General features: G+C 40.8%; 1 protein-coding gene across 1 annotated transcript; it reads right to left on the bottom strand.

Annotated features, from left to right (window-relative positions):
* Positions 1–15,936: 15,936 nt before the first annotated feature.
* On the bottom strand, positions 15,937–23,551 carry eef1e1 (eukaryotic translation elongation factor 1 epsilon 1). Its single transcript, XM_020615336.1, has 4 exons — positions 23,435–23,551; positions 22,223–22,420; positions 19,204–19,299; positions 15,937–17,965 (listed from the first exon to the last, which is right to left on the bottom strand). The coding sequence occupies exons 1-4, from the start codon at positions 23,516–23,518 to the stop codon at positions 17,822–17,824; spliced, it is 522 nt and encodes a 173-aa protein (XP_020470992.1). The 5' UTR covers positions 23,519–23,551; the 3' UTR covers positions 15,937–17,821.
* Positions 23,552–23,895: the final 344 nt, after the last annotated feature.

Here is a 23,895-nt window from a genome sequence, read left to right as displayed (position 1 = left end):
CTACGTAGCAGAAATCCACCTATAAAATGTGAATTTTACGTCCCTTATTGGCATCAAATTCTGTGATCAACGGCACTCATTTACTTCCCCTCAAATGAGACTATGTGCTTCTGTTAACTGTACATGTGACTAAGAACAAACCAGCACAGCCTTCAAAAACTGAAAAAAAAACTGTGTTTCTTTAACCTTACTGTTTAGGAACCAATTTAGAATGTTGAGAGTGGGCAGCCCACACATCAGCTTTAATTTAGAATTAATTCAATGTGCGGAGTTTATGTATAAACCAAAGGTTCCGCTTACCTATAGTTTCTGGCCGGCCCGTTGATGTATGGGACTGCTCATAACTTTGACTGAAACCAGGGGGTCACACTCTCATCGAGGAAAACCAGTCAGATCAGGACCGCATATTGGATTCCCAGCTCAGCCTGGCACAGGATAACCGCTGTTGTTCCGGGACCATTGCTTGGGAAAATGTACCGGTCGTCTGAAGAGTTCAGCTGGCTCACGGGTCAAACGGCACCAAGTTGTTTCGTTGGCCAGTTCTTGTTACCATTGCTAACTCTGAGAGACGAGGCAGTCCAAGTAACTTCAAAACAGTGCTGATTTATTCAAAGGATCACAGGTAAAATTAACATTACACGCTCAGGTATCTTGCACCTCCAAACTGCATGCAGTGTAATCTAGCCCCATACTACACAAAAACGTCAACCGAAATGTCTCTGTTACCAGCTTTGCAGCTGGTCATAGCAGTAGTCAAAACATGAAGCAAATCAATGTGTGTGTGTGTCTGTTGATTAAGTGGTGTGTAACTAAAAACATTCTCACGACCTCTAGTAACATGTCGTGACTTAAACATAAGAACATATTATGGCTAAGGCTACAGTTCTACACGTCATAATAATAATATTAAACATCCTGTCTGCTGACAGTCATCAACTCTTCTCTCTAGTTATCCTTGACCAGATGTACCCTGTAGAAACTCATAAGCATGACTAAGCATTTAACAGTCTAACTAGACATCCTATCTCCACTAAACATTTCTAATACATAAAGTATCTATCCAATATCTATCTGACTAAAAATACCTAACACCCCTAAAATGGTAATCAGAATAATTTGATTAACTTAGCTTTCCATAGACATGTAGTAGGCTGACCAGGAAAAGATATGTGTTGTAAGTATAAACCGTGTTTATCTTGTGTGACAGAGCAGCTCTGTCACTGACTGCATACACACATCTCTCTGCTGCAGCACACACACACACACACACACACACACACACACACACACACTACACTACACTACACTACACTCACTTACCTGACGGACAACCTTTGACAGAATAGTTGCATGGAACAATAGAGGGCAAGGTGTCATGAAACCGTAAGGCACTGTTATGTATGTTTAACAATAAAGGTTCTATGTGCATCTTGAAATGTTTGACTGTTTTGTCTTTTAAAGACATTAATTACTTATGCCATCTTAAAATACTGTGTGTAATAAAGATATGCCTATGAAAAATGGATAGAAATGCAAAAATATATTTACAAAACAAAAATCTGTAACAAAATTTGGAAATGCTTGTGCAACTAGGGACTGTTATGGCAATAGTTGTACAAAATGCTGGTGAAGCTGGGAATGGGATTTGGGGGGTTCAGAGATTTTTATTTAAAAACAAGATCATTTCAACTGAAGTCTGTTCCTCTTCTTTGTTACTACCTCTCCAGCTTTGGACAAGACCCTTTCACATGGCACAGAAGTTGCTGGCATATGAAGATATCTTTTGGCTAGCTTGTAAAGATTAGGATAAACCGCTGCCCTTGAGTTCTAGTATTTTCATGGATCTTGTCCTCTGAAGAGGTAGGGCTCAGCCAAATAACGCTGAACCTCCACTGTTGCTTGAACCGTTTCATTTTGAACTCTTTGAGTTGCACCTGCAGGAAATCAGAGAAGAAGAAGGTGAAACCCATTGCATGTGGTTTTGTATATGAATGTCTACGTGCCAATGTGAGTGTATAACTGTATGCTGGTTTACCTAATCTTACGTGAATCCTATCTAAACCTCACTCTCTCTGGCTGTCAATCAATTAAACTACAGCAATAACACCTGCAAAAACTCTCCTCCTCTCAAAAAACCCATAAAGTGTAGAGGGATTGCACCCTTTTATAAGCATGGTGAGAGTTTGACAACCCCCTACACAGTTCCATCTTCGAATAATTACAATGAAATACACAGAAGAAGTACTGGTTTACACAGCTGAATTTCATACCTGTCCCTGATGCTCAGCATCTGTAAAAGTCATCCTGAACACATGACATGGATGGTGAGCATCTCTTCACTGTAACCCAGATGGACGGCTGCAGGGGGAACTGAACCACAGACACAGACAGGCATCAACATGCAAATGTAAATCACATATGTACAGAATTTGTACAGTCAGCTGACTTCATTAACAGGGATCAAAGAACAAAACGGACCCAAAGAATTATTCTCTGGATCATTCAAACTCTAGGGTACAACTGCCCTCTGGCTCCAGTAGAAAATACAGCTGTGCCACTAATAACAACAATCTACATATACAATCGTTTACAGGGGATTTGAGCGTTATGTATTTGCTCTGTTCTGGACATAAACATCAATTTTGAGTCATCTTGAGCTAACTATACTCCAAATAAATAAACTGGTTCCAGCACACAGTCATAATTTTACAGTACCTTTCTGCTGCCTGAAGGGCCAGAGGTTGTGGTCTGCGTCTCACTAGAGAAGGCAATTAATCAGTTCAGGAACACCTGTTTACTCCCACAATAGTAAAATATTAACAATAATAATGTTTTATTGTTTGTATATTAGTGATAAAAATTTGATTTTTAAATATAGTAGTAAAAGATGTACATAGCGTAGTTGTGTACATTTTTCTTTGCTTTTATCTACTGCACTCTATTTACATTGCACTTAATTGTATGCAGCCTCATATGCACACCTGTTTCTCCAAGGCAAGTCAGCTAACGTACCACTAGCTCAGTAGATGAAAATATCATTCTGCCATCTAATGAAACGCCAGCAAGACTTTCCAAGTTCATGCACACCTCTGACAAAACACTGATAGGTTAAATATTGAAGACGTGTTATACATGGTTTCACATCTTCTGAAGCTACTGTATGTTTCTAGCTTATTTGGATTTGAACAGGAAGTGGTTCTTCTTCACTTATTTTAGTTTGAGCTCTTGACGACGTGTATCGGTGCAGATGCCCCCTAGCGGCCAACAGACATCATAACACTTTAAACTGTACATACATTAGTGGTTGACAGCTGCCCGAATGCATTAAGATGGCAAGAAATTATTGAAATTAGTTTGAAAAGCTGTCATCAAGGTAAACTGTCTACTTTGAGGAATTTTAAATATGAAACTTGACTAAACAAGCTGGTCAAGAGAGCTGGGTCTGTCCTGGGCTGCCCCCTGGATTCCATCGAGGAGGTGGCGGACAGAAGGATGCTGGTGAAACTAAAACCCATCATGTATAACCCCTCCCATCCCCTGCACAACACAGTGGTGGCTCTGAACAGTTCTTTCAGCATGAGACTGTTACATCCCCAGTATAAGAACGAGCATTACCGCAGGTCATTCCTCCCCACAGCCATGAGATTGTACAACACATCACTGCAGTGATAAGATAGATGAAATTATCAGGGACTATGTAATAATCTACTGAGGTGCAATATTCAGCTCCTGGGTGTGAAATGCATTGTAAATAGGCTCATGGGTAATATTTTGTTCCTGATCTCTCTCAAATACTGTACATTGCCCTGATTTAGGTATTTTTGAGTAGTTCCTCAGAGATCCTTATGGCTGAAACACAGGTTTCTTTCCCCCATTGTGGAGTTAATTGTGAGAGTAATATTTGATTGTTCTTGATTTCCTGGTTGTTTTCTTGATTCCTCTCAATACTATTCTTTTTTGTCTTGTTCTTAGGTATCTTTTTTGACTTGTGTCTCAGGGACAAACTGTGGGAGGTCTGTTCTTGTTCTTGATTGTCTCTGAAATACTATATTTTTGTTTGGTTTTTCAGGTACCTGGATCTTGTTTTCTCAAGATATGTGTGGGGTGTTTATTCTTATGGTGTCGTGTTGTTTTGTCCTTTACTGCTAAGCTGGAACACTGGAATTTCCCCACTGTGGGATCAATAAAGTTCTACCTACCTACCAACCTACCTACATAGTTTTGCTTTAACACATACTATATAATTCCATATGTTAAAATGTGTTAATTTAAAATAGGACTCACCAGGTAGAAAAGAGCAGAGGCCTCTGTGCATCATTTGTCAGAGTCAATGGCAAATTCAATATTGAATTATTTAATTTGATGTTTTATATTCTCTATAAACTACAGTACATCTGCTGAGAGATATAAGACAAGTAAATAAATTAAGTACTCAATATGTTTGTTGGGAGCTTTTTTATTCCATATGCTACAAATAGCAGATCTCCAAAGAATAAAGAACCTGGAAAGAATCACATAGGATATCTGTCTAAACAATGTGGTTGTTTGTATAACCACAAAGACTTTGGAAAAATCGCTTAAGAACCACTCTTTTGTGAGTAAACCCCATAGAACATCTACAGCGAGAGCTGAAGATGGCAGTTCATATATACTTCATATCCACTCTGACAGGGCTTGAGAGGATTGGCCAGGAAGAATGGCATAAACTGACCAAATCCAGGTGTGTAGAGCTTGTAGAGAGATTTAACCAAGAAGACTCAAAGCTGTAATTGTTGCTACAGGGGATTAGTACTAATGGGAAAATGGCATTCCATCTCCATTTAAAATTAAGTCTACAGCACAGTAAAGTGTGCAAAAAGGGAAGGGGTCTAAACATTTTCTGAAGCAACCGCAGTGGCCAGATGTTCTCCTGCAGCACTTCCCATAAATGGTACTCAGCAGCGCAGTGGGAGGTCTGTGAGTTTGGTTTACATAAAATGCTCACTGGCCCTGCAACCTCACTCCAGTGATGCTCTTGCCTCTCTGTGTGTCTCTCCTTCCCAGCCCAGCCACACCTCCCCTGTAATGGCAGCCCTCGCATTTCCCACTGGGTATAATTATTCTGCATTTTGCTGCTCTACATTCACTCTCTTTCTCAAATTTTCTGTATTGCTCTGAGCTTGGCTGGGTCTTGACACCAAGGTCCAGGCGGAGGGCCACGGGGTTGCTGGTTTGTGTTTACAACATGCTGAATGCCACTCACTGCATGCTGTCTCTGAACAGGTGGGGGGTGGGGATGGGAAAGGGAAGGAGGGTGGTGTTGCCCTCTGGATGGCAAGCCCTCTAGGCTGGAGGGGAAGAGAGGTGATAGGAGACGACCAGCAACCCACCCAGCTCTGCCCATCTCTCTCAAACCCAGTTTCTTATTTCATTTACAGTCTCTTTCTCTCAGTCCCCGGGCAGCAAGCAGGTCGTTTGTGCTGACACCACCACTCTCTTGTCCCTCTCCTGCTGGAGGCGGCATGCTTTAAAGCTGTCCACCATGGAGAAGAGGTGGGGGAGAAGGCAGAAAACAGAGTGAAAAGTAAACAGTAAAAAAATGAAAAATGGAGCACACCAGGAGGTAAAGAACCAGATAAACATACTTAAGGTCCTTAGTGGCACTTTACAAGTCACTGTGTACAGCGGCACTATCCCGCCGTCACTCTGTCCCAAGGTCTTATGGGAAGACACAGTGGTGGTACATGGCTCACAGCCTCAAAATCAACACATGTATTCATCATCCTGGGCCTTTCAGGCAAGGAAAGATCTTTTATCTTTCACAGCAAAGCAGAACCTGTTGAAGAGTCCTGCAAAGTGATCACATTCAGAGTAAGAGATGTGGGGTGGAGGGAGCACTGGACAAAAATATTTCTGTGTTTATGGTGGCCAAACATGTTTTCCTTGGCTGTGGCATTTCAAACATACAAATGCTTTTAAATAACACATGTACAAATGCTACAACATAGGCAGAGGTGGAGTTGAGACTGCGAGGTGGAGGGGAAACATCAACTGTGCTCCACTTGATGGCTTTTGACATTTTTCTTCAGTTTGTGTGTACATGTGTGCTTGTGTGTTTCGACTGATATTGGAACAGAACAGAGGAGAAAGGGACGAAGTAGGGAAAAAGGGGTTCTAGCCTCAGATCACACACACATGCACACACATTTCAACACAGACTTGTACAAATACACAGAGACACACATACACTTCTTTGGCTGTTGTGGCATGTTTGGAGCAGTGTCTTGTCAGATTAGGGCCATGCTGGCTGTGTTTGATGGCCAACCTGGACAGACAAGGCCTACCAGGCACAAAATGCTCAGGCACATGATGTCAGAGCAGACATACACACACACACGCACACACACGTACACAAAAATTATCCTGCGCCAGACCAAAGAGACAGATGACACCCAGCATGAAGCTAAAGCCAAATTTGTAAGCATCCGCTGCGATCCAGCTGGCTAGCCCTAGGGTACCTGTCTCCACGAAGTGGAATCAGCATCACCCCCGTGAGCTGTCAAATTAGCTCACAGGGCTGGAAATGCTGACGAGATTTGGCCCCTCTAGTGAAAGAGCAAAAATTAGAGGGTAGGAAGAGTGGTATTAAAAATGTTATTAATTGATTCTAATGTGGGGGAAAAAAGGTTAACTCCCAACTAGGAATGTCCCAGTATCAATACCAGTGTCAAGTATTGCATCTGGTACCACTCCTGCTCATTAAAGTGGTCTGATCCTACACATTGATACCACTTAACGTAACCTCACATTAGTTGAGCAGGTCATTAGGTGGGGGTGAAGAAGTGACAAAATGTATTCCCAAGCCACTTACCCTAACCCTACATATTACAGCTGAATGTCTAAGCTCAACCCTTACCTGAACACTAAATCTAATTCTAACCTGAACTCAAAACCCTCAAAAAGCTCTCTGAAGTTGTGAGGACCAGTTTAAATGTCCTCACAAAAATGGCATTAAAAAAGGGTCCACACAGTGTAAAAAAAGACATGTCCATGCTGTTCCAACAGCACTGAACACTGCTAATATCGACATGCATGTGCATGCTTGTCTATACTAGCAGATGCACATGCTCAGACACAGAAAAAACATTAATGCATGCACACATGCCTCATAACTAGCACACACACACACAAATCACATACAACACGCCAGGGGCAAGTTTTCAGTTACTCTGCCATTGCTAAGCAGTCACCTGGGAGAGATGTGCCATGTTTGAGTGGAAAGGCATTTCCACCAAAGGTTGTTTTTTTTATTTTACTTCTTCTTGCCCCAGTTGCAAGACAGCATGGAATGTCAGGCATTCTGATCTGAAATGGCATTAAACAAAACAGTAAATGATTCCTCACTGAACATTTTACATCATGGGAATTGATCAGGGAAAGCTTGTTTGAAAAGTGTGAACTTCTGAATGCATAAAGAGGTGCATGATTGAACGCTTTAAGGATAAAACTGCCACACTGGTCAAGCCTCATGGTAAAAATGGAAACATAGCTGATTTAATTTGTATGTAGTGCAGCAACGTGAAAGGAGAACCACACACCAAATAAATGAAAGACAAAAACATCAGCGTTTCTATGCAAGAGTAGACTGTGGTCACCTTATCCCCAGGAAATTTTTAATTTACTTTACTGCACCTTCTGCAGCCATAAGTGGTAATTACAGGACATTGGTACATTAAATTCTGCTGAGCTAAGTTTAAACAGTGGGTGTACTAGAAGAAAAGTACTTTAAGCAGCTACCAGTATTAAACAGAAACAATACTTAAGCAAGCGGCCGGCATTGCTTACTTTCCAAATTGTTCACAAAGAAGTATCTCTTATTGACCTGTTTCCTCACTGGACTCTGATTTTGCCCGCTGTGTATGTTGGATTTCACATGTGTTCGGATTCTGTCTGTACTTAGTTTGAACTGTTTACCTACTGTGTATGGACACCTTGTTTCTCCCTGGATCTGGTCAGCTGTCTGTCCCTTGTCTGAACTGAGAAATGAGTTTGCCATTTTGATCACTATTATGCCTGCTCCCTATACTGGTCTATTTTCTATGTGTGACTTACCTGAGCCTTCTGGATTACCTGTTTGACATCTGTGATCTTTAAATAATGCTGACATGCCCAGATGTGAGTGAGAATAGGTCTTAGTTGTTGTAACTTTTCCTACTCTGCACACCAACCTTGAACATTTTAATCCAGAATGCATCTAGACTGAACAAAATGGCCAAATACACTCAAACGTTTGTCTGGGGCTCAAATATATGTTCAGCTGCAAACCTGTTAAAACTAAAATTACTCACCACATAAATAAACAAAAGATAGTTGCAGTTTTAGCCAGGGTGAAGTCCATCTGGGCTCAAAGTGTCCTTGCATTGTTGGCAAGCTAATAGCCTCAGTGGGTTTTCTGTGGTGAGGTGACATCGACACTATTGAAGAAATAAGGACCGCCAACATTTTGACCCCTTTGGAGTGCCTGTCCTGCCCTGAAACCGACCACTGGGTTTCTACTTTAGTGGCTAAGATTGAACTTGACAGGAGTTTAGCACCAATGACCACCACGGCGAGAGATGGCAGCGCTCCTCCCAGAGGGACACGCTGTCACTATTCTATGTTTGCATGAAGGCGGGTGTGTGATTGTTATTACTTGCTGAGCTTCCTCAGGCCTGTAAAGTGTGTTTGAAAATGACAGTATGACAATTAAAGTTTGCACCAAGTGGATTTCAGAATTGAAATTAAACTGCTTTGTCATCTTCACATGCACTTAAATTTATAGATTACTGTTCAATGCAACTTTACGGCACTTCTGCACTGCATTCATCATATTCCTCTTTTGTAGTGTAAGGTTTAGACCTTATTACATTAAGTGCACTGAGATAATTGTTGTTATGAATTAGCGCTATACAAATAAATTGAATTGAATTCAACTGAATTATCTGGTGGTGTGCATAGCACTTCTGGGTACAGTTATCAAAAACAAAAATCGCATAAGGCACTCGGGTCACAACCAACCCAACTGCTGCTGCACTACTCTATAGACCTGTAAAAGATAAACTGTAGAGAGAGAGGGAGTCTTCATTTTTGTGTTCATGTTGTATCACACTCACCAGTGATGCACTGAAAACACTGAAAATGTGGCATCACATTACAGTAGAGTAGAGAGGGGTTTTGTGCAATAAAAGCCTCAAAAGGTGATATTTTATTTTTGTGCCATAGTGAGGATTAAACATGTAAGAGGGTCTTTTAAAATGATGAACTCTACTTTGCTGATGAACGCTGTGTCTTTATTTACAGTGACTGATGCATTTCAGCCATTCATGACTGATTTTATTAAAGTAATGTGCATCCAAAACGGATCTATTGTTGACACAACACTTTTTTTTTGGAGAATATAAATATTTCTATTACTTTTTGGTCAAATTTAAGTTCAAAATAGATATATTTCTTTCATAATAATGCTGTTAATGAACTTGCTTATGGCTTATAATTAAGACAAACACAGAACACAACACCTACTTAATAATAGTCAATATTATTGGCAATACAATGGTCAAAAATAACAAACCACATTAAGAACATGTCAGCACTTGACAACTCTCTTACCTTTTTACTTGTATCTGTCCATCTGTGTACATTACAGTCAATGTTTGTGTGAGGCATCATCACATGCCCCTGTCCCTGAGGTTAGTGGATGAATGAAGGCTGAAAAGAGGAGCATGACAACTGTGAAAGTCACAAGGGGAGTCCGCCAGCACAATAAATAAAGCAAAGTTTCCCTCCTTCTGGGTGTGACCTGAGTGTGTGTGTGTGTGGACATACTGTATATGTGCATAAATATATTAGCTAGACTGTGTGTGCATGGTTATAAAAGCCAAACTGTATGCCATACACTGTACTCTATTGTAGAGCTTATCGGCACTCCGTCAACATCTCATGTCCTCTGTCCCCTCACCCATCGCTCCGTCTCATCAACAGAACCTTTCATTGCAGACTCGCCCTCCCACCTTCAGCACTGAGGCAGATTCAGTGTGTGTGTGATCACGTGTTTCTACCCTCTGCATCTCACTTCAAAACCTGCTGGGACAAAGTTTGTGAAATGCCGAGGTATCTTTGAAATGGATAGATAGTCTATTGTGTGTGTGTGTGCATATCATACAGCACAAGATTAGAGATCAGAAGATGTGGAAATGACTTTTCCTGTCCAAATGTCGATTTCACACCAGCCTCATTTGTGGGCGTTTTTCAAAGAGGCCAGTGATCAGCTGTGTGTCATGTGCTGTTAAATACAACCTAAATAAAGAGTGTTTTCGGTCTTCCCTCAAGATCAAATGCTATTAAAACTGCACTAAAACACACTGTGTACAAACACACACAAATCAGTGACTGTCCCTTTGGGTCACTTTAGGCAGGAGCTTAGCCATTATTTTAGGGCATACAATCTTTCTTCATGACATCTGAACATAAACGAGTAATGTTTATCTATCCAAGTATGATCCCATTCACTGACTGTCTACCTCGACGATGCACATGGCACTTGAATTTCAGCGCGTGTGAATCACGGCCCCTGGCCCTTCTCTCTAACAAGAGAAAGGCTGTAATTCATTTCATGGGACAGAGCCAGGGAAAATACACGCGGCCCTTAAAAACGCACTATTCAAATTGATGACTCAACTTGCCTTTAACCTTTCAGCAATCTGTTTTTCTTCTGCTTATCCACGCCTGTCACTGTTAAACAAAGACATGCCTACATACTCCAAATTCCTGGTCTAGCATTAAGCAGAAGGTTTATGACATACAGTTCAACGTTTGATCGGATTTTTTTTTTACAGAAATGATAAGGTTTCGTAATGTTCCTGTTTTATTTCCTGCAGAAATTCTTAATGAGTTTTCTGCATTTGTGTGACTTAATTTCTTTTTTTTTTTTTTTACATTTCCAGGAACCAAAGTGACTTCATTGACAACATGATTTCATTTTGAATTATGACATCTTAAATGAATTTGTATGGCCAAATATTCCATGTAATTCAAAGCTGAATTACATAAAATATGAAGGGAAATTATTTTCTTCTGTTAAAAACAGTTTGAAATACTCCATATTAAATTTCCATCACCAACAAGTTATTGTCTATGCATACAACTGAAAGATAACATGGGCATAATTTATCATATTTTATCCATTAAATGCAAAATGCAAGTGATTCCGCACTTCCAAAGTGATATGTAATATGCTAGACCTCTTTGTAAACTATATATTGCATCTTAGGGGACAGAAGTAATTGCATCCTTGTCTATCACAGTGATTTTCTCTCACTGTATACTGCATATTTATTATAAAGGAATACTCCTAGATCTCCACAAAGCATAAAATTAACAAACAGAAATGATTTAGGTTTACTGAGGGGTGAGATTTCAGGAGACCTTCCCTTATTCTCGCCCTGTCGCCCCGTTTCTTTGTGAGATGTCATGTGTCTTTTGAATCTATTTGCTCACCTTCATGCAAATTTAATTTCAGTTCAAATAGAATGAACAAATCATTGTTTCTAAACAGTTTTGGGAGAAACAAAATATTAAAAGACGAGAGCTGTTTGCTGTTGTTACATGAATCACAGTTGGAGGTTTCAAGAAAAAAACTGAAAAAAAAAAAGAGGTTAATCTTTGAAATGGAAAATGGGTTTATGAGAAATACACTTTAAAATCGAGGGAGAGTGTAAATGTAAAATACTGAATCTTAAGCACTTTCTCAAATTGTCTGCGGATGGACTGTTCTCTCTGTTTGGAATCACATCTTTTGTTTTTATGGTGAAAGTACGGTGCCATTTCTTCTGTACAGCATTCCTTTGTGTCACCTGGAACCACCAGGCACTACATCCATGCCCTCATTAAAAATAGCTATCACACAGGAATAATGAAGTGGGGGGTGGGGTCACAGAGGTAATAACTCATATCCCAAGTTAATGATATGAAACCTTGTTTATGTTTTTATGAAACTGTCATCAAGTCTCTGTTTAATCATTAGAGAAATGAGATGCGATGCAGTGAGAAAGTACTCTGCATTTAACTCCAGGTTTAAATAAATTTGTCATCTCAAATTAAAACCAAACAGCTATAATAAAAAAGTACAGGGGAAAAATAATCACCATCCCAGTGACATATGCAGAAGAGCTGCAGAAATATACAAATTAAGAGGCTGTTGCTGTTTTCCCCCCACTGAGGTCAAATTAGATTAAAAGGCCAAGGGCAGTACTTTCTGCCCACCCAGTGTGCTACCACCCTCTTCCCCCCCAAATATCCACTATGCTCATTTCAAATGCCATCCTCCCTGTGCCACGCTCTATTTTTTTAAGTACACCCCCCGTCACAGGGTTTCAGCCACAATTACTTTTAGTATCACCTCTCATTGAGAAGTCAACTTCCCTGGAGGCTTCCTATCAGAACATATTACAGCAGGGGGGCAGGCTGAAGTTAAGTGGCATGACCTGTGGGTTGGATAGAGCAGGAGGTGGAGGAGTGTGGGGGTGGGGGTATTAAATGTATGGCTAACTTGTGGAACACTTGAACATCTGAAAAGAGATGAGGACTGTGATGGGGGGCCACACAGTGTGACAGTGTGCTAAATGAAAAGCTCTTGAAACAACCAAGGCCAAGTGAACCATCCATGTCCAATCATTAACAGTGAATAATTAAACATTTTGTATATTGTGAGTCAGAATTTTTTAAAATCTTTCTTTCTCTCTCTAAATACAGTATGTATGTACTGTATGTATTTTAACTACTGTCAAAGGCCTGTTTTCTGAACTTATCCAACTGAGTTGACTTTCTCTCTCTCTCTTTCTCTTTTATGCCTCCCTCATCCTTAATTCACCTCTTGCCCTCAGGCCAGAACTACAACCCCATAAATGGGTGCATGACCACACACACATGCACACCCACACAGACAGGAAAAATTCAAAGCTGCAGCTGAGGTAAATCAGGGTTGAGGAGCAATCGAGGTGGCTAAGAACAACCGCCATCTGTGTGTGTGTGTGTGTGTGTGTGTGACTGTTGATGTGAGAGAGAGAGAGAGAGACTGAAGGTACACTCTTGTGCAATCTCCTTGCCCCGGCTCACACATATGTACTTAGCACCTACGTGCCGAATCAGCCACCCATCTCTCTGATTGATGAGCTGAACGGTTGCACCTCGTAAAACTCTGGTCTCGTTGCACACCTGGGATCTTATGCAATCCAAGTGAGGTCTTGCAAGAGATGGAGAGAGATAAAGAAAGACAGAATAACATGGGAACTTGGGAAGCTCTGTTTGCATGAATACATACGTGGTCAATGGGTATGTGCTTTTTGACACATAATCTGAGGTAAATAAACAGACGTCTGATTCAGTTGTTAAGATAATGCAGACGGTGATGAGATCAGAATATGCATTCATCTATAGGATGCTAGCTACCCAATCAAAACATAAAAGGTTATTTTGTTTTATTACAGTTTGGGTATCATTTTCTTAGCTTTGGCCACCATTTCTACCAAGTTGGAATCAGAACAAAAGGTCAACCTAATTATTTGAACCACTTTATTTAACCTGACAGTAAAAGCATAACAAAATGTTGGCATGTAACTGTATGTAAGATGATCTGCAAAAGCTGCTGGCTGAAGCAGAGGTAAATGGGACTCCTGCTGTAGATACCTGCAGTCTTTGATTTATAATTTGGTGTTGGATTTTACCCATTGTTATCACAGGCACAACAGTAAACATTATATTATTCATGATCATAACTAGATTTTCCACAGTGAGAGGTACAGTATCTCTGTAGCCACCCTGATGTTGCAGTTACATTTTTGAACAGGAAAACATCATCTACTGTGTAGCTTCAGAGCTTCCACAGGCAGGAGAATGGTGTAAACCCTTAACACAAAAGTATAAATGAAGCAAAATAACTAAACAACTTAAACAGGTTCAGTAATAATTTTACCATGTGACTCAAATGTCTCTTCCAAATAAGCACGGGGTTCACTTACAAGCCGTATTATTGTTTGACAGTCCATGTTTCTTGCCCCATCAGAAAATCTTAGCAATTAACTTAGTGAGTACAATGTTATAACATAAAGACGCACTGACCAAAACTAAAAAATACCCAGACCAGAAGGATCCTTTAATATTTTCAATCTACACACCTCCACAGGCAACAGGAAGTCCTGGCATCCAAAACAAATCACCCAGTTCAATACTGAACTTGTTGAGCATCATTTTCTATTTTTGACACTAGCACCATCCCATTTATTCACTTCTGCAAATTGCACCAGAAACGCAGATAAACCACAAACCTGTGCTGTGTATGTGAGCACAAAATGTAAGCATACAGTACATCCTTAGAACTTAAGAGGTAAAGACATACTTTTCTCCATCATGTCTAGAGGAATAATTTTAATGTATGAACATGGTGTAAAAACACCCCGCCCCCCGTGCCCTTCATCACTGCATCCTTCTCATACAATCACATAATTGCAATAGACAATGAGATGCCATCTTTATAGGTGCATGGTACCACTGTCACAATGTGTAAGACCACGATAAGTCCTGTCAAAAGAGCTTATGACATGCTAAGTGAGAGACAGTGAGCCCTGTTCTTAGCTGGATGTTGCAGCCCATGTGTTTCCCTCCCCTTAATGCTGCTAATAACAGTAAAGAAAAGTCAGTCAGCTTAAAAAATACCTCCTCTGTGAAAAAGACAAGCTGCTCACCAGGGAAACTCAGAAGAGACAAACTCACATTAATGCTCACATAAACACCTTGAATGAGCTGAGTGCTGTGCAGACAGCTCTGGGGCAGAGCACACTGAGAGCAGACGCCCTGGAAGAACAACTGACAAAGCTGCTGGCTGAAAAAGAGGACCAGAAAGTGCGCAGTCAGAAATAAAATAGCTTCCTGAAGGTGTTCTCAGGGAAAGATGAAAACATTACTTGCGTGAAAGTACAAAAGTACTGGCATCAACATATACTTAAAGTACTAAAAATAAAAGTACTCATTATGCAGAGTGGCACATTTGACATTTATGTATGTCATATTATTACATTGTAATTATGAATGTATTTTGTGTATATCATGTTTAATGTTGCAGCAGGTAAAGGTGGAAGAAGTTTTAACTAACTTAGAATTTGAATTACTGCTGGGCAGCTTGTGAATTTAGGAGCTTGCATGTGCACATGAAACACCAACTTTGAAGCTACAAGTTGATTAAAAGGCAAAACTACCAGTGTCATATGAAGTTATCACATCTATTTGCCCTCTGGTCTTCTATGAGAGAGCGAGCACCGCTCCCTCCCACAGCTCCACGGTGTAATCCTGATAATAACCCGACTTTATTCACCTTTGAACTCCCCTCATCAGGTGGCGAGCTAAACCGTACCTCTATGTGGGAACCGGTGGGCGAGGCCACAGCTGGTAGTCTCCAGCGGCAGCGGTGGAGCCCCTAGAGTGTTGCTTCTTTTGCCTCATATGTCAGTGGAAAGGTCACCACTAATTGCTGCCTCTGTCCTGGTCATGTGCTGCAGCCTCATCACTCTGTCTGACTCGGGTTTGATCAGGGAGTAACCCGACTGTGAGACTGTACCACTTGAACAATCTGAGATCCTGCCAGCACAGAGCCACACAAAAGAAGTTTCAAAAAGACTGACTAATCATCCTTGTATATTTAAGATTTAAATACCTCGAAGAGCACCTTTTTTTTTTGTTTGCAAAAAAAGAGTGTTCAATAGTATCCATAACAATAATGATATTTTTGCCCACATGTGGTCCGTAACCATTAAATTTACTATTTGTTTAGCAAAAACTAACTTTTGTGAACAAAACATAATTATTTACGCTTCAGAAATGTCCAGCCATTGTATTCAAAACAGCAATCCAATTAAATGTTAACACAACTGAAAGGACAAGAGCTTCTTTAATGGAAGACTACATCGTATGCTGCCACGAGTCACAAAGCTCACTCAAATGACAGCAAACGTTCATAAAACTTGCCAGAACACAAAGCCAGCTGTCTTATGGAACTCAGCTCTGTCTTCTGGTTGGTTTATGCAAAATGAATTTTTAGAAAACACAAAAAAGTACACACTGGAAAATGAGAACGGAAGCCAGGGGTCGTGTGCTGTGCATCTCTGATTTATTACTACAGGATGAACATCGTGCTTACATCTGATAAGTGATCACAGACACAAAGATATGTAAAGCCTGTTAGGCTGGAAGAACTTAAAAACATGGCTGAAATGGGAGCATTAAAACAGAAGGTAGGAAGGAATCTTAGAACATTAGACTATGTGAAGTTTTTGTCATGAACTGTCCCAAAATGTGCTGAAAGGTTTCACTCTGCAAGTGTCTATGCAACAAACAATCGAAAGACTAACATCCTCATTTTCCAGCTGTGTATATTTATCAGTACCTTCATAGTCTTATTGTATAGGTTCAGCCACCGCTGCCACGACTTGGCCTGTTACTGGTGCTAACAGCAAACATCTAGCCAACAGCAGCAAGGCTTTCAGAGGCACGGATCACCGTTCACGTCACAGAGCAATCCCTTGGCCTCTGGGTGCTCTTTTTCTCTCTCCGTGACCTCCTTCCTTCCCTCCCCTCATCGTTCTCTCTCCATTAGCCCTGTGGGAGTGTGAGGGCTGAAATGACACACAGTGGCTGACTGTTGCCCAGGGGCCTGGGTTGGCTGGATCTGTGTGGCAGCTGGTGAGCCTGCTGCCCTCTCTCTGGCCTGCAGCATCAACAATGGTGGTAGTTGGACTGATTGGAGCCTCACTCTGATCTCCGACTCTGGGGCTGACGCTCAAGTGCCCATTGCTGCCCACATGACTGGTGGTGAGGAAGTGGGACAGCGTGCGGGGATGTAATCAGGAACACACAGGGAAACTAAACTGTCCAGTGAAATGGCTGGAAGTTGAATGTGGAAGACATAAAATCCTTACAAAACACAAACACCACAGCCCTGACAGGGAGGAGAGCAGAAACCAAAGCATGAGATTCATCAGGGCAGAGAGATCACAAGTGGATGAACAACGAGGACTGAGCAGTGAATGTTTTTTTTTTTTGAGTAAATGCACTGCTAGGGCATGAAGGAAACAGTTTTTCCTAAGGTTATGTAACATCTTAAGTCTTCTTTGAACCTGCAATACTTGTCATTGCATACAAAAGGCTCTAATTAAAGTATGACTGATAAATATCAAGCTAGCAGCATTTTGCTTTTCATTTCACCCTCTGAAAAGAACTTCAAGTCCTACAAAGATTGCAGATAAAAAACAGTTTAACTGTCTCAAATCATTGCCATTGAGTTACAGTGTAAGGGTTAAGAAGACACCAAACCTATAAGGATTCTCATTACTGAATGACTGACAGGTTAGCTGGCTTCCACTCCCAGCCCTTGTCGAAGTCAGCCTCTGATACTGAGCAATAATTATTAATAACAGTTACATTATATAAGAACACAAACTGACTAGATTTTTGTTGGCAAGACTTCCCTTAATAACGTTTCAGTACCTCAAACAGTGAATGGTTTGAGCAAACAGAGTTCAGATATGTGAGCAAACAAGAAAAATAATGAAGGCAGGAATTATGTAAAAAAAAAAGTAGGAATAACAGGAAATCATGGATAGAACTGACTGTGTGAAAACATCCACAACTTATGACATTGATGACAATGAAGATGATGATGATGATGAGGTGATACACTCCTGGAGACTAGGGGTTAATTTGCCCAGGTTAAAAGGCAGAAGACGTTCTGAGGAGTCAGGCTGGGTTGGGTTGGGTCTCAGTGATGTCTGCTGGTGTATATTCTGTTTCTGAGCACAACTACAGGAGAGAGGTGGTGTCGGACCCCCGGGTAGTGCTGAATGTGGTCAAACCACCGCGTCACATTCACAAACTGCTCCTTCTCCTGAAAGGCCAAGTCCATCTTGGTGTGAGAAGAAAGAGAGGAAATAAGTTGGCCACTGAGCGTGAACATTAATACACAGTGTACAATGCTGCCTTTGTGAAAGAGGGAAAGTATTTAATGATTTAATAGTTATGAAACTACACAATACTAGGAGCATTTCCCAAAGTGTTTCAAAGTGCAAGGGTTTGAAATGTAAATATGTCCTTAATCACAGAGTTAAGAAAGAGTTAAGGGAAAGTTAGATTGATTTGATTATAATGAGCCAGAAGTCAGGAAAGACACTGTGGGGCTCATCTGTTCTCACAGTACCACAAAGGCATTGCATGATGGGAAGGACATAGATTGGTTGTAAAGCATTCTAGTGTCAGTCAGGTTTAATGTTTGTGCCATGTTGTCTTCCATGAATTGAACATCAGGACAGGCTGTGGTTAAGGGCCGGGCTCGCTGACCCTTTGTCCCAGAGGTTAAAACCCACATTGATTGCAAACCAAAGTGACGCTCCTCTGCCTGGTAGCAGGGGGCAACCTTCCATCTCTGCCACAACCTGTCTCATTCTATCTTTCCAAATTCTCACTCACTCTTTTTTTATCCTGGAAGGCATAACAAACTCACTTGTCCCTGGTCTGAGGCTAAACAGATCACTTTGTGCCACATCACTTTATTTCTTTGAAGAGAAGTGAGAATGTGCTTATAACCAGTGTGTTTATTGCCGTCTTGTTCTTGATGCCCTTTGGCCATATGACTGGTCTAATTGTGTGTTATATACTGTGACAAATTGCTTGTTAAAGTTGTGGTTTGTCTGAAGTAAGCTCTGATAGGAAGGAAAAAGGATGACTCCTTGGTTAATAATGGTGGTGAGAACGGTGCTGAGTCCTAATAAATCAAATTTATCCTCTTAACACATAAAATGAAAATCCTGTCTGTTTTTTCCCCAAAGTTTAGTTTCAGTTCTAATCAATTACAAAAATCCCTGTCCTAGTGGTTCATCTATGTAAATGAATAACAGTTATCCAATTACTCAAAAAATCATGTTACATAAATATAAAAAATGGATGTATCGAAGAAAATGTACCTTTTTAAGTCAACATCAACAGCGACTCACCCTAATCTAATGTGAAGCTACAATTTTCTTTTCCTCAATCCAAAATCTAAGGCTAACCTTATAATAAATATAATGTCACTAAGTTGCATCACTCAAAACACAGTAGGTGTTTTAACAACACATTAATTTAAAAGACAATAAAGAAGTAACTTACTATGATTGGATGGAGTCCAAAGTACATGAAGGTATCTGCTAAGGTGAACTGGTTGCCGGCCAGGTAGACCTTGTCCTGCAGGTAGAGGTTGAGGTCCTGAAAGAGAGCATTTCATGAAATTTCACATTTAGTGCACTGAAGCACTAGTGCACTACTGATCCCCAGGACTCAGAGTGAAAGATACTAAAAAGCTCCAGATAATTCCCTTTTCTCTTGTGCTGTTTACTAGGCCTTAAAGCCTGAGCTACCTGAACAATGCCCACATATTCGAAAGAGAGCAAAGCCAAACTGGCCACTACAATAATAATGAATAGATGTAATATTTGTGTTAGGGGTGGTGGATAGTGATTTAAGACTATGCCTTGCTGCATTCTTACATGACTTTTGGGGATTGGCAAGACAAGTGTGTGATATGGAGGGTTAATTGGAACAAGCTGGAATTGGGTGGGTAGAATGTAAGGGGTTCCAAACCTTTTTTTGTGTGTGTGCAACCCATTTACCTGTTGAAGTGGCTGTAATATCATGTCTTTTAATATGACTAGTTGTGATCTTAAGCAAATCAACAGATTTAAAAAGTAACTATTAACCATGCAGATATAACTATGCTCCAAAAACCAGGTGGCTAACACACAACATTTTAGACAACTTTGGAATTACCAGGATTCACATTTCTCCTCTTTTGTAGAAAGACTACCCCCCCCATCACCCACCACCACCAATTAACATCTTACATGTGTCGATTTGTAAACATTTTATATTTACCCATCTTGAGGATGGATGGAAAGGCAGTGTGATGGGGGGGTGGGGGTGGTACTGCATATAATACATATTCCAAGTTGAAGGAAATGGTGATTTATTTACTTGTGGTTATGTAGTAAATTCTGATGATGGACTCCTAAGACATTGTAGTAAATAAAGCATGGAAAGAAAAAAAAATCAAAACAATCAGTTAAGCAAATTAGCTCATTTTGTTACACTAATTTATGCACTGCGTGCATTTCTATGTAAACACACTTGTCTTCCCATGACAGATGAATTCATTATACTTTAGTCAAGAAAAGAGTTATATGAATCACTAATAAAGCCTCCTTTAATAGAGGTGGTGTTGGTTCCATCATAAGTAGGAATTTCAGTTTGGAATTTACTTTAAGTTATTGTTAAATAATTTGTCAAAAAATATACCGAAACCAAGCTGAAGTGAAACAAACATTCAGTTTTGTAATAAGCATCTTGCTTTCAGATTAATTTAATTTTAGCATTTTAAAAAGATTTATTCCCTTGATGGACACTACAGACCTAAAGCACACATGGCAGCAGGTACGTTAACCTATATACGGGGGTGCACAGGGTACATGAATCTGGATCCTAACTTGCATGTGTGTCTGTGTGCTCTGCTGTGTGGCTAGTAATAATCTGTAACCTGAGGGGCATCTCTCCCATGACTGGCAACGTAGCACAGATGCTGTACAAAACAGACTATTTGTTTACTCCATTACGAAATGGCTGCAACTCTCACTCGCAAATCTAATGAAGCTGTCCTGAACGATGTCTGTTTCTCAGTTCATGTTCACGCAAAGTTGTGCATGGAAGCGCTGGTCCCAGGGGAAAGGACCATCTCTAGCACTTGTGCATTGTGTGAAGGCAACACTTCAAGTATGCAGAGCATCTTGGGGGCAAATGGAGCTATTGTGCAGTAAGAGTGGATGATGCCAAACAAGGCATGAAGACTGCAGACTGCCTCCCTGTTCAGATTCATATCCCTGCTTTTCTTAGCCTACAGCTCTGGAGCTGAAGCCCAGATGAGCATCAGCAGAGAGAAGGTGCTCCTGCCACCCACACCCAGCACATGGAGCTCCAAGATGGCTTCTTCTCCACCTGCCCCGGCCTTAACTGTACATCATAAAGTCAGTACATTCAGTTAAAATAATGCTGGCAAACTTTGTATAGAACAACAGGGACAAACACTTTTGTAAATAAAAAAAAAAAAAAGAAAAACTGAAAAGTCTTTGCCCTGTGGGCAGATCAGGTATAGACTGGTAAAGTGCCAGTGTTCATTTCTACACTAGAAATCTCCCTGCACTACCTTAGTTGGGTTAAGGTGGACTGACAGCATTTAACCAACATTCAGCTAATTTTGAGTTCAAGGCCAAAGTGGCCTGGCTTGCTCACATTACATGAGTGATAACAGGTTTATTTTTTAAATAAGTCTGAGCTTGAAAAACTATTACTTTCTTATTTGCATCATGGGGTGAGAAAGTTTAAGAACTTCTGCAGATGACAGTTTCATCACTGCATAATTTAATGGGAGATGACTGCTATCCTTAAGAGTGTTAAGGATGGAACTAAAGCAGCACGACAAGACAGGAGGCTACTGGGCACTGGAGCTGACCTGCTCAGGGCGACTTCCTTCTGTAAGTAACACTATTAAAATATTTAAGAGGCCTGTCCAGATAACATGCTGCTACACAGCATGACTCCTCAACCATACCACAACACTATGTCACAGTGATGAGCATGTACACACATACACACTTCATGCTGACAGGACAGTGCCAAGAGGCACTTGGTGTTCAGCAACCAGTGGCTGACGATCCACTTCACACTGACTGGCGTCAGGCACATTAAAGCATTTTTCTCTGTCCTGTGGGGCCATGTCACTGAATGGATATACAGTCTGTATTGCTGTCGCTTGTGTCTTCACAGAAAAAACACATACGCACAGTGGCCCAGCTGGTGGACAGAGAAAGGGAATGTGAGAGAGACTGAGATTCTGTGGCGCCTCCCTAAGGTAAGGGATTACTACAAAAATATTCTTTTCACAAATCCTAAAAAAAAATCCCGACATAAAGAGCACTAAGCACAAGATGGTTGCTTATTCTGAGCAAGAACTTGCATTAATCATAAGCACAAATGCATTTAAGCCTACAGATCAATTGGCTGGAGATCAGACTCGGCCGATCTTTAGCTTGGTTAGTCATGACCGATGACTGGCCAATGTGTCTGAGATATTCGATTCTACCTTCAGGATGGTCTTGATGTCTTCCTTTGTGCAGCTGTTCAGCTTAGTGACTGTGTACTCCAGCCACTGCTGCACCACAGCCCTGCTCTCTGCAGAGTCACCCAGAAGCTCTGGACGGTTGGCCTCTTTCACCAGATGGCAGGCAATGGTCACCAGACCCACTAGTGGAGGACCATTATTATTTTGTAACACAGGTACCTGCAGAAAGAGGAAACAGAAAGAGTCAGATGGTGACACATGAAAAATTTAATTTCATCAAGTTCATTTCAACACATCTGATATCATCAGCTCTCCCTAGTCCAAATGTCCTTGGGCAAGACACTGAACCCCAAGTTGCTCACGATGGCCAGAGTGCTGCCTTGCAGGGACAGCGCCACTATCAGAGTGTGTGTGTGTGTGTGAGTGAGAGAGAGAGAGAGAGAGAGAGAGAGTTGGCACTGCAAAGGGCTGTCTCAGAGACAAATGCCTTGTGTGTGTGTGTGTAACATACTTGGCCAATAAAAGTGATTATCATTATCACCGCAAAGACAGCAACATGTCCCCTTGATAACTTCACATATTCATGAATAAAACTGCGGCTGTGAGGGAGTGTCTCATATGCAGTGACTCAACATTTGGCTTTAACAAGGAATACAGATATTAACTAAAAGAGGTTGTACAGGTGGATGTCAAATAAATTTCAAGAATAATAGTTTTTAACATTACAGATATTAACTAAAAGAGGTTGTACAGGTGGATGTCAAATAAATTTCAAGAATAATAGTTTTAAACATTGCCCTTAAAGATTAGGCGGCTTTAACTTTTAGACTGATGCCGTTCTGTATATGTACCATGCAGTGACCTTCTTCTCGTCTTCCCAAACAACTGTAGACTGTGATACGTTAGCTCACTCCACCCCTCACTTCAATGAATGAGCATGGGCAAAGCGTGGTGTTATTTCCATTATGCTGACTTGTGGAAACAGGACAGCTGTCATTAAATGTAGCTTCCTGGATTTCCTGTGAATACCAGCCTAAATAATGAATAGATAACTACTGCCCAGATATCCACAGATAATAAGAAGAAACATGCTAAGAGAACTGGCATGACTAGCTTGCTAGCACCCTCCTGTTAGCCATCATGTGGTGTTACAGCAGCTTAAAAACATCATTTAAAATAAAATAGCGGGTTTAAGCCAGCATTGGACAGCGCCACAATGAACCGTCGTATCACCTTTTTATCTCCCTGTGTACTGTATTTGTTCGGCTTTTTCAGTCCTAAGTATTTCTCCAACGACGATAGCTCCCGTAACGCCATGTTTCTTGACTATCAGAGGGGGCGTACACTGACTGTGCGACCTGATTGGTGAAAACAGAGCAACTTCCGCCCACCTGAGTTTGATTGACTGTAGACTTGATCAATAAAAACATTGACCCCCACAGCTACGAAAGAGCCATAATGAAACAAAAATAAGATAAAATATTTGACAGCGGGTCATGCTATTTTTGGGGAACTGCAAAATAATACAATTAAAAGCCCCAATTTGTTATTACTTTTCACATTTAGCCTATAAATCCATGCCCTTTTCTTTTCTTTTTTTGATGGGCTAAATTAGACCACAGAATTCCATGTCAGGATAAGAGGTGTTAGTGTAAGTTCACATTTTTATATAAGAGAGAAAAGAAATATTATCA

The sequence above is a fragment of the Monopterus albus genome, unplaced genomic scaffold, assembly GCF_001952655.1.
Source record: "Monopterus albus unplaced genomic scaffold, M_albus_1.0 scaffold162.1, whole genome shotgun sequence".
NCBI lineage: Eukaryota > Metazoa > Chordata > Actinopteri > Synbranchiformes > Synbranchidae > Monopterus > Monopterus albus.
The sequence above is the reverse complement of the archived record's forward strand: the minus strand, read 5'-3'. Positions and strand labels throughout refer to the sequence as shown.